Source organism: Panthera leo, chromosome A1 (genome assembly GCF_018350215.1).
Source record: "Panthera leo isolate Ple1 chromosome A1, P.leo_Ple1_pat1.1, whole genome shotgun sequence".
NCBI classification, from domain to species: Eukaryota; Metazoa; Chordata; class Mammalia; order Carnivora; family Felidae; genus Panthera; species Panthera leo.
In genome coordinates, this window is record NC_056679.1 from 146,645,318 (window position 1) to 146,662,557 (window position 17,240).

A 17,240-nucleotide genomic window follows, 5' to 3' on the forward strand; every position below is an offset into this window, starting at 1 on the left:
TATTTAATTATTTGTAAACCAGAAACCTTGGGATATTTACTTTGTAGAATTTATTTTCCTTTTAATCTAGCTTGATAATATTGAAAAGTCTGCTCTAATGGTATTTTCCAGTAATGTTATTTAAATAACTATGTCAGTGGAATCCACAGATGTCCATTACCACCTAGCCACTACCTAGAAAAAGGAAAAAAAAATCAGTATCTCAAGGGCTGTGTTGTTGAAAATATGTTTTATTTTAATGAATATGTTTTCCGGCATGGCTGTACTTAGAATTATTCTCCTGATCGTTTCAATGTTATCTTTTTGTACCTACCATTAATGCTTCAGCTTGTTGTGCTTCGGATAGAGTAAAATAATTGTAAAGTGCAACTTTTATAAATGACTCAAAGTATTTTCTGAAGAAAACTAATCCAAGGTGGTTGATGGAATTTTTCACTGTCACTCTATATTTAGTCTGTAAATGATAACCTAGTAATCTGGCCAATATTTATTCTTTTGCAATTTCGCTGCAAATACTTCAGGTTGGTGAAAATATAATACAGAAATCATTGGTAAATCACAGAGAGAGAATTTGGTTTGACAAATGAGTGAGAAATGTGTGCCAGTGATGCAGCCCACACTGTTTACCTAGAATTAGAGCCTGCGTCTTCACTGCAAAGCCAGTTGTCACTTCAGGCAAATTTGGTAAACAGCAGCGCATAATGGATTGCCTGGTCCATCGGTTGCAGGTTCAACTTTCGAAGAGTAATACAAACTGTTTAGGGAAGAATAAAATTTGCCAAAACAAAACTTTTCTCCTAATCCCAACTACTTTCAGTTCACAGAAAGCCCCCCGCTTTCTTGCCAAGTCCTTGTCCCACACTCTCAGCATGGTGTCTGGAGCCTGTGGTGGACATAGTAACAGAACTTCATAGTCGTGTGGCACGGCACAGTTTTAGCAAGCGCTGTCGCATAAGTGTCACTCTGGTTTTGCACTGAGAGCAGCACGTAGATGTGTTGTTGACAGCATCCTTGACCTACAAGCAGTGTACTTTCCGAGGCAGAAGGCTAAAATGGCTAGGGAGATTTTACATATTTTTAGAACTATAGGAGAAAGAGTCTTAGAATAATAGGGGTCATTTTTGGAGAAGTAGGTGTAAGCATCTGATTATAATGTTGAACCCCCAGCGGCGAGTGTATTATCTGTCAAGTCTTTCTCATAGTCTGGGATTTACTTAACACTCAGAAAGTTTGAGTTTGACGTTCTCATATGGAAAGGCTCAGTTGTCTTCCACAGCAGTGCTCGCTTATTCAAATACTCCTACGTTTATGTTTCATGACTAGACATCTTTTTTCATGTGTAATTATTTCAGGGTTTCGGGACTCAAGATTCTTGAAAATACAGTTTTTCTTCCAAATATATCCTATTTCAATTATTTTGTAGAACTTTCAACTCTTATCTGTATTTTTGTACATTTTGAAACATAGGGGATCCTGAAAAAGTATTCAAGTAATAAACATAAGTGATTCATGTAAATGCAATTATCCAATCAATATTACAGAAGAATATACGTGTTCAAACTATGTAAAAGTATTTGCATTTAGAAAGCATATTTTAAAGGTTTTTCTTCTCAGAAATTTGTGTCTGTCACCTTTACATTTATCTTCTAGGAGTGTCAATGTTATTTGTGTTTTAATAAGAAAACTGTAATAAGACTTTGGGGTTTCAAAAAAATTGGGGGTTTCATTTTAGGTGAGGTGTTTGTCTTTGGGTTTGTTTTTGTACAGTAGAGTTTAATTTATGTGTTGCTTTTCTTCAAGTATAGTTTAAAGGAGTACATTTGGAACGTGTTTTTGGAAAAAGCATATTAATGTAGCAGAAGAGACTTCAGTGCACACTTTCGAAGAAAAACAGTTTCTGAGCATTAAGTGGTAAAAGGCAATAATAATTCAAATGATGATAACCAGCCAAACTGCTAAAAAGAATGCATGTTCTGTGTATCCAGCCATTTCACATGAACTAACCTCGTTTAAAAGAATACATTTTCCATTCACTGTGCACATATGTGTAATCATTTTTGACTAAAATCAATTGCCATTATCATGCCGACTAAATCTGCAGTAGAATATGTTAGTTGCCAGATACTGTACAAAATATTGTTTAAAAATAATGATGACTGAATCCCAGAAATGAATAGATGCAATTCGTAACAATTAGTTATAATGCCAAGAAACACTCCAGAGAGTAAAGTTAATGCTAATTTTTGTGTGTAGTATCTAAATTGCTATGGTAAAGCTTATATTTATGGTAGCAATAAGTGGCAATTTATGCTGAAATACACTGAAACTTGGATACGAGCCTAACTGCTTTTCTTACTTTCCTGAACATGGTAGGACCTGATCGTTGCAAAACGAACCCGTGCCTTAATGGAGGCACCTGTTATCCTACTGAAACTTCCTATGTATGCACCTGTGTGCCAGGATTCAGTGGCGACCAGTGTGAACTGGGTAAGATGTTCTTGCCTGAAAGAGTATGATGCTTTTCCAGAAGATATATTGGGGCAGAATTTATATTGCTCAAAGGATTTCATAAAAACCCGTTTGTGGATGAATTATTTGTTAAATGATGTGAAAATCATAGAGTAATTCAAGTAGAGTCTGGGAAATGGGGACAGGTGTTTACGGAATTTTGTTAATATACCCAAAACTCAGTGAAGCTACCTGAGGTGATTTGTGTCTTTTTATAGTTTTTGTAGGTAGGCTTTACAAATGGAAAGTTGCATAAATAGTAAGGAAATACTTTAATCTATTTCCCTCAGTTGACATATCAATAATCAACTTAAATACAAAATAACTTTAGAAAGCTGTATTTAAAAATTAGGGAGTTTGGGGGTGGCTGGGTGGCTCAACCAGCTGAGCGTCCAACTTTGGCTCAGGTCATGATCTCATGGTTTTTGAGATCAAGCCTGCATCGGGTTTTCTGCTGTCAGTGTGGAGCCTGCTTCAGATCCTCTGTCCCCCTCTCTCTCTGCCCGTCCCTTGCTTGCACTCTTTCTCAAAAATAAATAAACATTAAAAAATTAGGGGGTTTAGCTTTTGTGTTTTGAGCTAACTCGCTCCTCTGGGGTGGAATTGGCCCTGTACTCCAGAGGCTAGCCTAACCCACCTGTACCTCAAGAAGTTGTGAAGTTTCTGTCCTCCTCTTTTTTGGGTTTCAAGAAGTATATTGTCTCTTTACTAAATCAGTTCCTTTCACTGTCATTCTTATTTTGGTTTCCTTTTCTTTAAAAAAAAAAAAGACTCCAGTTCTGATTTGACTAAATATAGACCTTTCCTCTGAGAAAAGAGATGATGGAATACATTGGACAGGTGATCCTTTTAGAGGTACCGTAAAGATTTTCTCATACAATTGAGTAAAGAAAGCCCATGATAACACTTTAGATTACACAAAAATACTGAGATAAAATTCTCAACACTCATTTTAAAAGAGTGCTTGTCTTGTGAAGTTTTCTTTAATGTTTATTCACTTATTTTTGAGAGAGACAGAGAGAGAGACAGAGTACAAACGGAGGAGGGGCAGAGAGAGAGAAACAAAGATTCTGAAGCAGACTCCAGGCTCTGAGCTGTCAGAACAGACCCCAGTGCAGGACTTGAACCCACGAACCATGAGACCATGACCTTAGCCAAAGTTGGACGCTTAACCAACTGAGCCACCCAGGCACCCCAAGAGTGCTTATCTTTAAAAAAAAAGTTAATAGAGCTGGTAAGCTCTATTTCTGTGTTAATTAGTAGGGATGTAGAGGTAGCAATAGAATGCATTTAAGGAATAACTAACATCTTAAATGTCATATTTACATATATATGTATAAAAGCGTCTATTTGGCTCCCATTCTGTTTTACATTAAAATCACTTGAAAATAGTTTAGTGAGTTAATATATGTGAAGCTGTTAGAACAGTGGCTGGTACTTAGCAAGCGTCATAAAAGTATTTGATATCACTACTATATGATATCATCATTACTGAGGCCATTTCTTTAGGTACCAATACATTATATACCTCTTGGAAATTTAATTTACTTTGTATATTTATACAGTTTAATACTCTTTTATTTAATATAAACATTAATTAAATCTTTAGTGGAACTGGAAAATGGTATGGGAATAAAGCATTAATTTCATCAGAGATCATACGGGTCTGGGTAGAAAAGTTGCATTTAGTATTGCATTTAAAGTTAGGAGGATTTTGATGGCTGGTGGGGGAGACACAGACACAGCAAACTAAGTACAGACACCGCAAACTGCAGAATGCATTTGAGTGACTGCGAGTATTGACGTAGGCCTATTTATAGGTTTGTGGGAGAGAAACGTATTAGAAGAAAATACTTGAAAGGAGGTTAGATCTGGATACATCTGAGAAGATTCTCAATCCAAGAGATTACTTCCTATTCTGGTAGAGTGATTCTTAGACTTTAGCATCATCAAAATCATGTGGGGGACTTCTACAACACCAATCATTGGTGTTCCCATCCCCCACAGGGTCTGATTCTGTAGGTCTGGGGTGGGCCTGGGAACCTGCATCTCTAACATTCTCAGTTGATGCTGATGCTGCTGGTTCAGGGACTACATGTAGAAGATCTCTGCCCTGGGTGGTTGGCATCTATGGAAGGTTTGGAAGCCAAAGAGTAAATTATCATGACTGCTTTTGAAGGAGATGACAATCAGAATGAAGGATGTACTGGAAAGGAAAAGGCCCAGAGGCGGTAAGGCCAGTTACATATTTTTAGTATTCCACAGGTAAGGTAATCAAAGCAGAAGCCAGGATTGAGTGTGGGAAGCCCATACAATTCTTTATCAGTTTCAGCATTCATGTGACTCATCTAAAAGCAATGGAGACCATGACCCTCTTATGAATAACTTTGAAATTTTCCTCGAGTTGCCAGATTTGGCAAATGAAACGCAGGAAGGTCAGTTAAATTTTAATTTCAGATAAAAAAAGAAAAGAATAAATTTTTATTGTAAGTAGGCCCTAAATATAGCATGGGGCATATTTATACTTAAAAATTATTATTAAATCTGAAATTAAGATTTAATTGGCTGTTCTGTTCTTTATCTGGCAACCTTATACTAAATGGGATCCTTTGACCTTTTCTGAAAATACTTTTGTGGCCTTTTATGATTTTATTTCAGATTTTGATGAATGTCACTCTAACCCCTGTCGCAATGGAGCCACATGTGTTGACGGTTTTAATACATTCAGGTGCCTCTGCCTTCCAAGCTATGTTGGTGCACTTTGTGAACAAGGTAAGAGCTGTTGCAACATTTGGAGGATGAAAATTATTGATAGTTGATTTCAAATGTTACTTCTAGACAGCTTTTTGTCATAATTATTTGGGTGTTTTTAGCAATGTTGGCTATATGGCATATTTTTTCCTGCAGGGGAAATTCACAGGTTACCTAACTATGTTAGGTTTCCTTATGTGTCTGTCCGTAGCTCACAACACCTGAAAAACAGTGTTGACTCGGTCACTGATGTTTTGTTGATAAAATAGAATTGCAGACAGGAACACTTAGCTGATTTTCAGAACATCTAGCCAACAAAAGGAACGTTGTTGTAAGTATTCTTCCTGAGGACAAACTAGGGATTGACCTTAATCCATCTTTGTGGCTTGTACCAAGGAGTATGGAATTCAATATTGGTTGCCTTTATTTTCTTCTCCTAAGCACTTGAAGGTCAATGGGCTTATTTTTCATAGGTAATCACCTCTGGAGAATGAATTGTTATAGTTGTAGAATACATTAGCTTTGGCTTGGCAAACATTATGTAAAAGGTATTATAAATCTGCTCAACCCGGTGTTTTCTTACTAAAGAAGCATCTACTTTTTCTGAATGAAACAAAGGCCTATGTTCAGGATTGCTTGAATCTCATGATCCCTGTAATTTGTATTTTATGGCCAACCTGAGAGTGTATTTTAGGTGGTTAATGGTAACATTTCTTAGTCATCAATCAGAAACACATTGCATCCTCAGCTTTGAAATGTCTATTTCCTTTACTTAAAGTCATACAGTGGTTTGGCTTTGAACAAAGTGCCTATTGCCAAACTTCTGTTCCACCAGACAGAACGAAAATGTATTAGACGCTCAGACACATTGGTCTGGCCCCACATTCTGCTTTGCAATGTTAATCCAGACGTCACCACAGTTAGAACAAAACTGAAAGCAGCATGTATTGAATTGCCAAAGAGGATGGGTGATGGCTCCATTTTTAGGTGTTTTTTTTTTTCTTTCTTTCTATTGCATAGGATGAATCTGTTTTAGAATTTGAAAGGTAAATATGCAGATTGACTAAGCAAAATCCTTTTCTTAAAGAAAGCAGTAAGAAAGATACCATTTTTTGTAGAAAACAAAAGTGTGAGATACGTGAAACATCAGCTATCTTAAAATGATTCTGGCTTCCCTTAGTTCAAGTCCAAGGAGCAATTCAAAAACTCATTCATTCAACAAATGTTTACTGAGCACCTACTATCTTCCAAGTGCTGTCCTGGGCACTGGAAGTAGAACTTTGAGCAAAACAGACAAGGTCCCCAATCTTGGTGACTCAGTGTAATTCTTGGCAGGGAATAAAAAGAGATGTTATTTGTTGAATGCCTTGTAGTTTACCAGATGTTTCCAGGTACATCATTTTGTTTAGTTGACAGTATTTCTTTGTGGGAAGCGGGCCAGAAATTGAGGCTCAGAAAGGAAAAGTGATGTGTTCAAGGTCACACAACTAGTAAATTACAGAGTGGGGAAAATGAACCTAGGCTGCTTTATAAAGCCCAGGTTTTTCTTGATATCTTCACACTTTACAAGTAACTCTTATGGATAAGCATTTTATTTATGTCTATCTTAAAAAGGTTTTGCTTTTGTTTCTCTCATTTCTGGTGCCACTAGCTTTCGGGTACATTCTATTTTGTCTTAAAGCAAGTGTACTTTCATCCACATCATTTGCTGAGAAACAGCTATCCCAGTCTGTTTACCCGATTGCAGCTGTGCTCCTGTGATTTATTGCCAGGACACTGAAAGATTTTTTTCTCCTCTTTTCAGGTTGCCTAAGAACAAATATTTTTTTCATTAACAGCAGCATTGTTGTCTAAACAGTTTTCTATCCAAATTTTAGTGATGACTATGTTGTTTCTTCAGCTGACCCTTTCTTCTCTGCATTAGTAACTTCCCAAGTCCCAGTAACTCTGGAATAGGGGAAATGTTTTGGTAGAGTGATAATGGAAATAAAATTCTAGAAGGGGATCTTACAACAGTATGGAAACAATTCTGTACACACAAATTGCCCCACACTAAAGTCATTGATACAGCTTGCCAGCAAGAAGTGCCTAAATGTTAACAATTTCTTAAGGCTTGACGGCTATATGTCACAGATGTTGAAAATGTTACCTACATGACATAAAGAGAATACATTTTTAGTAAAATTGCTCCAAAGGGATAGTCTTGGCTTCTGTAGCCATGAACCAGAATTATCGTACCCTTCCTTACCATAGCCAGCACACCCAGTCAAAACTGAATCTGGGTCTTCATCATGTAATCTATGAGTTATAGTAGTTTTAAAGCTTAAGAAGAATTTCTATATGTATGATTTTTAAGAAAATATCATCCAAATGTGTTCCTTTAATAAATGAAATGTGTATCGTGTTATTTTTAGATGAGATTGGAAGAACAAACAGGCTGCTTCCAATAACCCCTATCAGAATAGCATCCTTAGGAGATGCTCTTTGACACCTAGTCCTTCCTTACATATTTATTGAACGCATAAATAATAAAAGTTATGTAAATCCATATCGATATTTGATTTTTTTTCAATAAAAAGTTTATTGAGTGGCATTTGCACATATATTCATAATCATCAGGACTGTAAATCTATGGTTTCAATAGTACAGATGAGGGGCGACTGGGTGGCTCAGTCGGTTAAGCGACCGACTTCGGCTCAGGTCATGATCTCGCGGTCCGTGGGTTCGGGCCCCGCGTCGGGCTCTGTGCTGACAGCTCAGAGCTTGGAGCCTGTTTCAGATTCTGTGTCTCCCTCTTTCTCTGACCCTCCCCTGTTCATGCTCTCTCTGTCTCTCAAAAATAAATAAATGTTAAAAAAAATTAAAAAAAAATAGTACAGATGAATAAATACATACATACATACATATATATGTACATAAACAAACATACAAACAAACTTCCAGTTTGGACCTGGGTTCTGATAGAAATATACTCACCTGTTAACTGAGAAAGGTGTTGTAGCAATGATGTGGTTGTGCATCTAAATTTTATGATCATTTAGGATTTTTGGTATAAGGGAAAACATATGTAACGATAACCTATTTTAATGATAAAAGACAAAGAAAGAAAACTGGACTAAAGCCATTGGGTTAATAGAGGATATGAGTGTGTAGAAGAATTGTTTTAAACTTCCTATTCAATAAGTTAAGGATTCTGTAGAATTTTAAGCTGTCTTAAATAAATATTAATTCCCATGGTTAAGGAAAGCTATGCTTTTATAATATCACATTATTGACTTTGGCAGTAAGAGTTTTCTAAAATTCTTTCCATTGTCCTCCCCTATAAACTAACTCCCTCTTATATGAAGATTCGTTTCCTCCCCACCCCTCCTGCCTCACCTCTAAATTCTTCCACATGAATATTGCAAAAGGAAAATTGCTACATCCAAATAGCCAAATTACATTTCATTCTTCGGGGCTGAATGCTACTTTTATACCAAACCATCTAACTGTGTCTCTAGTCCTTTCCTATGAGATTTGGTGGTCTCCAAACAACACTTGAATAAAACTTAAAACCTCCAGTGCACGTTATTTAAACCAATTAGTCAGCTGGCTATAACTAACAACAAGACTGGATAAACTAAACTGAAATACAGACTGCTCCCAGAGATGAGCTGCATCTGTTGTATGACTATCGTCTAAATCCCTGGAGCCAGGAAAACATTAAAATCTCTCAGAATTCATACTTTCCCACAATTATAGAAAGGGGAATAAATGGTGTGAGAGTCAGGAGACAATTTGACTATCAATTTGGCCACTAAGCCTGACCTATAAAGCAAACATTTATTTCATCTAGTAGGATTTTGTTTCCTTCATCAACTAGTAAGATTAGGGGATGGGGGGATGGGTTAATAGGTAATGTGGGAAGTTTTCCTGGTACCTAAAATTCCATAAACATTGCAGTTTTGTTAGTTGTTATGTGTAACTAGTTCAGAATGTTTGTGAGATATGTTTTGTGATAGTCCAAATCATTTCCATTGCTCATCATTTAATACATACACTTTAACCCCACCTGTGAGTGGATGAGTCTGAGAGAAGGTTGCCGGTGACAAGGCGGTGCTATGAGCAAGGCTGCTTTCCTGTGAAAATATTTAAAAACTGGCAATCTCGAATCTCTATAGAAGGTATAGCTGCAGCTTACTGCCTGTTTAAAATTTAGGTATATTTGAAAAATGTTCTCATCCCACCAGGATACTGGTTATGGTATGCTTGTTACAAAAGAGAAAAAAAATATGCATATGCATGTGTGGCATGATGGGATGTGACTTCTGCTATTTCTTTCTAAAGAAACTTAAAATCATGATGCATTTGCACAAGGAGTTACCTATACTTCCTGTCCTTTGGGGAAGAAGGCACGCAATCCTAGCTGTATCCCATCCTAGCTGTATCCCAGAAGCTGCCTACCGATGAAGATTTTTTTTTCTCTTGCTGTAAATCTTAGTTGACAAGATCCCGTGGCCACCCAGCTATCTCTCTGGGAAGTGGTAAAGGAACTACTTCCAGAGACTTTGAAGTCCTTCTTCAAATAGAGCATTCATAATCCTATTAGCCGGAATTCTTATCTTATCACTTGAATGATTCTCTTCAGAAAAGTTGTGTTGGTAAGGACTTAGCCCCAGTTGCTTCACAAATGAGTCAGTAGACATTGCAGCCTAAGAAGTTTTGTCTGGCCCCTCTTCCAGTTTTCTTTCCTGCTGAAACTGGCTCTAATCAAGGAAACTGCAGTTAGATACTGACTTTTCAGTCCAGAGATGTACAGTCACCCGCTAGGCAGGAATCGGGCTATCATTATCATACTTTTTTCATCATCGTGATCAAATTTTCTTCATATGTAATTTCAGGGACATTGCATTGATACTGGCTTAGGTCTTCTTACTAGCACTTAGATCCCTGAGGCAAGATGGAATGACGTAGGTGAGTTTAATAAGCTCCTGCTTCGTTTCTTCCAGACACAGAGACGTGTGACTATGGCTGGCACAAATTCCAAGGGCAGTGCTACAAATACTTCGCGCATCGGCGCACATGGGACGCAGCTGAAAGGGAATGCCGTCTGCAGGGCGCGCATCTTACAAGCATCCTGTCTCATGAAGAACAGATGTTTGTGAACCGTATGTAGCAAGCATACTAAGGTTTTGAAGCTCACTCAGTGTCACCATCTTAGTTTTCTTTGCATCTAACTGAACAGAAGTAGCGTTCTCCGTTGCAGTTTGATTTACTAAGTCCCTCATCTGAACTACTTAAAAGCCTCTCTCCTACATGAGTCCCCTACTTTGAGAAATACTCACCTCTCACATAGGAAGGCATTTCCTGATCTGCCAGCAGTAGGTGAAACAGCACCCTGTAGGTTGTGTCACATGACATTGCTATTTGATCATTTTTTGACTTACCAAAATGGCCCCTTCTTATGGTTCCATCTCATTCTTCTCAGCTGCTGTTGTAGTTTCTATTTTGAAGATGTGCATATGTTGTCTAAAGTTAAAGACAAAATTGCTTCCAGTTATTTTTATCCCACTAATTAAATCTGAATTTGTAATAGCACCCTAATCCTACCCTCGGCACAAAATTGGTTCTTATCCACACTGCTAATGGTTTTAAGCCATAGAAAGTGGGCTTCATGTTAAGGGCATGAACAAATGGAGACTGAAAGCTAATGAAACTTACTACCAGGGCTGTTGAATAACTCCTTAAACTAGAACAAAGAGGAGAGCAGCTTGCTTTTATGTAGCGAATATGTAGAAGTTTTTTGCTTATGAAGCATTGTTTGATGCTCTGTTAAATATGTTCTCATAAAGCCTGCTATCTTTTAGAAGTTTGATAGTTAATTTGCAATTTGGATGGAGGTTCATTTAACTTTTTTGCATGGTATTCTTTCCAGTGACTCATCTATGATGAAAGTAATTATTTTTGAGGATAATTTTACAGGACTATCTGGTCTAGGTATTCATTGTTTGAAATACTTTGAGAAAAAACATGTGGCTTCCAAAGTGAGGCTAGTATGGGAATGATCTGTCACATTTTATCAGGTCACTGAATTTTTGCCAATGGCATAGCTTAATAAAAAAATGGAAAGTTTTTATCATGAGTAAGGCTGGAAAAAATATTTAATTATAGGAAACTGCTAGGGAAATTATTTTCTTATGTCTGATATTTTAATGTTTCTCAATGTTTGTGAATTAGCTTTTTAGTTTAAAGCACACTGGGCAGAAGAACAAAAGATAGTTAGACTATGAGAGATTTTTATGAGCAACTAAACAAAAATCCAGCCAGGAAAGAGGATGCATGATTCACTCTGAAAAATAATTTTCTTTAATACATTTCATCCATATATGGGAAAGGTAGTAAAAATATCTGTGTTGTTTCCCCTCTCTTAGGTGTGGGCCATGATTATCAGTGGATAGGCCTCAATGACAAGATGTTTGAACATGACTTCCGTTGGACCGATGGCAGCACACTGGTAATGTTGACTGTGCATGAAAAATGATACCAATTCTAGGACCTTGGTACTGTGTGCTGATTGCATGTTACAGAGGGTGTATTTGACTGGAGACCAGTTAAGTGACTTGATCAGGGTCACTCAGTGAAATAAATGAGTGTTAGAGTGGAGTTCCATGCTAACTGATCCACAAACTGCTCCCATCACTGTGGCTCTCTTTGAAAGAGCAGCACATCAGACTCTGTTGAACTGGAAAACCACATAATCAGCAGAATTGCCTTAAGTTTGTCTTTCAGATGGTTATCTTTGCTTTTTATAGCTTCAAAGGAAAAAGGGAAAGAATAAATGTAAGAGAAAAGGCCTTTAAAAAAATACCTTTCTCTCTTACATAATTTCACTGGAAATCTGCTATATGGCATGGCTCATTTTTATCCAAACCAAAATGCTCATTTTTTTTCATCTTAAGAAAGATTGTTGAATTATGATCTTGTGGATTTTCTTCCACTCAAACTGCTAATTACATAGTTTTGAGCTTTCTCTGCTTCTTAAAGAATGACTTGGTAACACTGGCCAGAACCTTGAGTAGGCTGAAATGAGATTCTTAGGACCGCTGAACCTGTTTTGAGTCACTATTCTAGATACATGTGAGTGTAATTTTTTTAGAAGTAGTTCAAGTGTGGTTAGCTATACTAGTGGTTCTAGGCACTGGCTGTTCATTGGAATCACCTGGGGAACATAATTTAACAACTGGTGCCTAGGCATCAGCTCAAATTCATTAAAGCAAAACCTCTGGCAGCTATATTTTCCACGTGCTCTCCAGGTGATTCTCAAATGCAGACAAGTTGAGATCCACTGGGCTAAATGATAGGTATAAATTCAGTTCTAAATTAGATGAATAGCAGGAAAAATTGAAAATAATTTTTAAGCTCTTATGTTTAAATTTCATTCATTACCTGCCACTCATCTGGATGTAATGAGTTTGGCCAAACGTAAAGTTCGTCCTAGAACAGATGCAGAAATAACCTCTGCTTTTGGAAGTTCTACTCTGTTCGAGAAAGCTTTTCTGTGTTCTTTTGGACATACCACTCAGGTCATCTCTGTGTCAGTTGCCATACTCAGCATTTGGCGTGTGTTTATTCCCCCACAATAATCTTTAAGAGAGGTATTAAGTGTTTTACAGGTCAAGAGAGGGAAGGTCAGTTAGGTTGAGATTTTTGCCCAGAGTCACAATTCTGTTAAGTGGCAAAGTCAGGATGTGAACTCAGGCCTGTCTCCAAAGCCATGCTTTATTCTGGCTGACACGTCCTTGATTTGAAAAGGTATCCCTTATTACATTTTGCTTTGAGCAACCCTAAAATAAAGTCTGGCTTACCCTCTCTCTTATCACTCCTTATGTTTAATCAGCACTATTTGCCATTCAGGTTCATAAGTAGGTTCTTTGGCAAGATGCAGAAAAAATAGGGAAGGTAGATTGTAAAATATATTCCCAATAAGATCTATCAACCATATCCTCTGGATCAATACTCATTGTTCTCTCATTGTCCGAAGTGGATGGTATATCTGCAAAAGTTGCATCTGTGTATTTTGCTGAATACATAAATATTTTTTTTTTTTTGCTAAAATAAATAAATATTTCAGGGAGGATAATTTGGTCAGTTAGATTAATGGTGATTGGTATGGTGTGAATCCTTCTGTATTTGAATTGTAATTGAAGATAAACTATTTTGATTTTACTTATAATGTGTATATGAATATAAAATTAAAGGATTTTTTATGTCTGTTATAGATAGTTAAGACTTTTTATAATTTTGCAAATGTATTTTATACAGTATAGGCATTTAACGAGTTTTCTTTTGTTGAATGAATACTTCAGTCCTATGGGGTAACTTGAGTCTTAAGACCCACCATTAAGTCTTCCTCCCACACATGTTCCTTTACACATAGCCCACTGAAAAGTACAAGTCCTAGGAGGTCCCATCTGTATTACAGAAGTTAGAATGCCAAGAACTCGGGTAGGGCTCTGGTTGGTGCTTATTTGTTCCTTGCAGACCTTAACCACAGCTTATCTGAAAGTGTACCTCTATGTTCCCGCTCTGAGCCTGGCATTTGGTGAGGTGTGGTATATGTAAAGTCTGCCATTTGCTACATACTGACCTGATCAGGCCAAGTCCCCAACTTCAGTTTCTCATTGGTTCTATGGAACTGATTTGTATGTTTTCATTCTTAGCTTTTTTGTGTGTTGCAACATGTTTATTCTGGTCATTAGCAGTTCAGCTTTTCAAAGAAGTGGTTTTCTTGCCTGCTTTTTACTATTTATGGTGTCTAGGACAGGGCCCTTATACTACCTATGAACTTGGTTAATGACACTGAATCTTGACTTCTAGCTGGCAGCTGGGTGAGGTCTGTAAAACATCTTAGGGAATGTTCCTTTCCTGTCAAATGCCATTCAGGTGAGCTTGATTCATCAGATGTCATTATTCCACTATGCCAAAGCAAGCCAAGTCAACTTTTTTTTTTCTTTTTTCTTTTGGTCTATGTCCATTAAGTTTCAATGGACTGTGAAAAATACTGTATAAAAATAACTTAATTGCCATTTCCATGGCCTAGACTGGTCCTAAACTTGGTAAGTAAGCAAGAATTGCACTTTGCAAGAGAGAAATATATTGATCTTCCTAGGAAATTTTCAGGGGAAGATAACATGACCTCATGTAGGTAACTGTACAGTGTAAACAAGAACCTTACCCTAAATGAGTTCACGTTTTTACATTGAAACCTAAGGATTATGAAGAGAGCATCAAGTGAGGGTCTTGGTTTGAAGAAGTGAGCAGATGAATTACATAAATAAGCAAAGCGTATCAAAGAAACAATACAAGCAAATCTAGAAAGCACTCTGACAGACCCTTGGTTTCTTCTTAATTCCCTCTTTGTGTCAAATAAAAGTGTGCTAAGGAGTGTCCCTAACTTTGAACATTTTGAAACAGAAAAGACCATCTGCCCAACAGCCTGTCTCCCTCCCATCTGACTGATCTCTGGCCCACTCTGCTTTTGTAACCACCCTCGCCTCTATCCCTTCCTTTCTGACACAGCCTAGGTGTCTCTTAAACTCGTTTGTAGTTCATTCTGCAGCCACCATCCCCTTAACAGGTTCCATATGTTTGCAGGCTTTGAATAAAATAGTTCTTCTTTGTTTCGCTGTTTACTCCAAATGTCTTGCCTTTGAAAAGATCCCTAACAGTAAACTCTACATCAGAGAAAGCAGTATCCGCTTACACTTGGAAATGGTGTTACCTTGACTGTGTGCAATTTTAAGGACTTTGTTTATGTTTTAGAGTGATTTCTCCCTTCTCCCCTTTGCCCCCATTTTTTGTTTGAAAGATTTATTAGAGCTTATTCTTCTTGGGAGGTAGAGCAGTATTAAAACAAAAAGGACCTTTGATATTTACTGTATATTATCATCTGTTATTCAGCCTTACAATTCAGTAAAAGCAAACAAGTTTCTATTAGGTTTTTCAGTCTCAATAATTTCTTTTCTTAAAGTAATTAAGCTCTGCTTCAATAAACTTGCAGTATAATTATATCGTAGTTAACAGGATTATGCTATATCGCGAGATGTCGATTTATATGCTTGTACTACATTAATAGTGTTATTTGGCCAAGTTATCTAAATTGCCCTTGTTCTTCAGATTCTGATTGATTCATTCCACGTTATTGGCCCCTGTAATATGGTGTGGATAACATGCCAAATTCTTGCTTTTGTTGTATTTTCAAAATCTTTTTTATTATCATTTGGGGGGTTTACCCAGTAAGTTTCACAAAAGTGTACTCAGAGGGAAATTGGGTCTAGCCTTAACCTTTGTGATTTTTATTAAGGTTATTTTCTCTTAACACATTCCAGTTTTTATTTTCTCACTAGGTTTTCTAATAACCAGTCACACTTCAATTTGTGTCTTAGTTTTCTATTGACGAGTTGTTCTTTAACTTGACTATTGATCTCTTAATAGCGAAATGCCCCAAGTACTTTATTAGAAACTCAGACAAATAACTTCAATAATGAATAACTTCACTTGTCACCCAAGTGATGTCTTCAAAGACACTAAGTTAAACTATCCAAGTTAAATACACATTAAAGCTGGCAAACTTAAACAAACATTTCTTATCTAGCTTCCATACTTTTAGTTGAGTTTTAAGTTCTTTCTTTAACCTAATTGTTAAATGAATGACTAGTCTGAAGTGTTTCCCCCAGATATGTTTCCAGTGCCTATGACCTGCCCTTTCCCTTACTATGAACTCTTGTTACTCTCTTCCTGAAATCCTGCAATATCTTCCTCTTGCCTTCAGTATAAAATTCTAATTATGAGCCTGGCATACCAAGCCCACTATTCCACCTGCCACTTCCTAAGCAATATCATCTCAAAATACTCACAGTTCCTGGAATAAGCCGTGACATCTAACTCCTGAGGATCTTTGCATACTCTTGCCCTAGTGCTTAGAATAATTTTATTTAATAAATGTTCATATGCCTTGTTTAGGCAAGAGTCTCCTTCCAGGAAGCCTTCCCAATTGACTGTGACTAAGAGCTCCTCTACTTGTTCCAGAAGCCTCTTGTGTCCTCTTTGCATCTGACCACTGACCTCCGTGGGGCTAATTTCCTGACACTGAGCTTTCTGAGGCAGGGATTAACCTTCATTTCTATTTTTTCAGCACCTAGTGGAATTGTTGACAAAAATAGATACTTAATGTTTTTTGAATGCTAATTAATATTTTTTAATGTTTATTTCTGACAGAGGGGCGGGGGAGAATGTGGGCAAGCAAGGGAGGGGCAGAGAGAGAGGGGGACAGAAGATGGGAAGCAGGCTCTGAGCTGACAGCACAAAACCCAACGCAGGGCTCAAACTCATGAACCATGAGATCATGACCTGAGCCGAAGTCGGACTCTTAACCGACTGAGCCACCCAGGCACCCCTGAATGGTAATTAATATTTACACATTGCTCAATCATCTTATTCTGTTATGTTCTGAATCATGAAATGACCAATTAAGACTTTTGGGTGAATCACTTTGTGACAATTCTTGTTTATCTAAGTTAAATATTTAATTTAATGTTGTACCAGTATGAAAAACATTAAAACATAATAGATGAGATTTCAAAAATGGTGGAAAAAAAGTTCCCCCAAAACAAATATATATATATATGGCTGAGTGTACTGCATCTTAGGGAAGTTATTAACCCAAAGGAAAACAGATGTGCCTACTGGAAATGATGACAGTTTTGTCCATGGTTGTCCCAAGAATACATTTACAATAAGCTCTGGGAAGAAAAAATGGAAAGTAAACCTTTCAGCCTCTGCCACCCCTGCAGGTTTGAGTTATATCAGGGCAGATTTTCCATGAAGCTTTAGGAAACCAACAATTACTCAAAACTTTGAAGGAGGATTTTTTTTCAAGATAGGCACATATTCTGTCATTATACTTTCTGCAGAAAAATTACTTAGAAAACCTATATTATCAA

The 17,240-nt window shown here is 37.1% G+C and overlaps 1 protein-coding gene across 3 annotated transcripts in view; it reads left to right on the forward strand.

Annotated features, from left to right (window-relative positions):
• The window catches only part of VCAN (versican), a 119,840-nt gene that overhangs the window by 72,950 nt on the left and 29,650 nt on the right, over positions 1-17,240 (forward strand). For all 3 annotated transcript variants that reach the window (XM_042942886.1, XM_042942874.1, XM_042942889.1), the window contains 4 exons: positions 2,374-2,487; positions 5,167-5,280; positions 10,248-10,406; positions 11,670-11,752. In XM_042942886.1, coding sequence (XP_042798820.1) covers positions 2,374-2,487; positions 5,167-5,280; positions 10,248-10,406; positions 11,670-11,752 — 470 coding nt within the window. The remainder of the gene's footprint in view (positions 1-2,373; positions 2,488-5,166; positions 5,281-10,247; positions 10,407-11,669; positions 11,753-17,240) is intronic.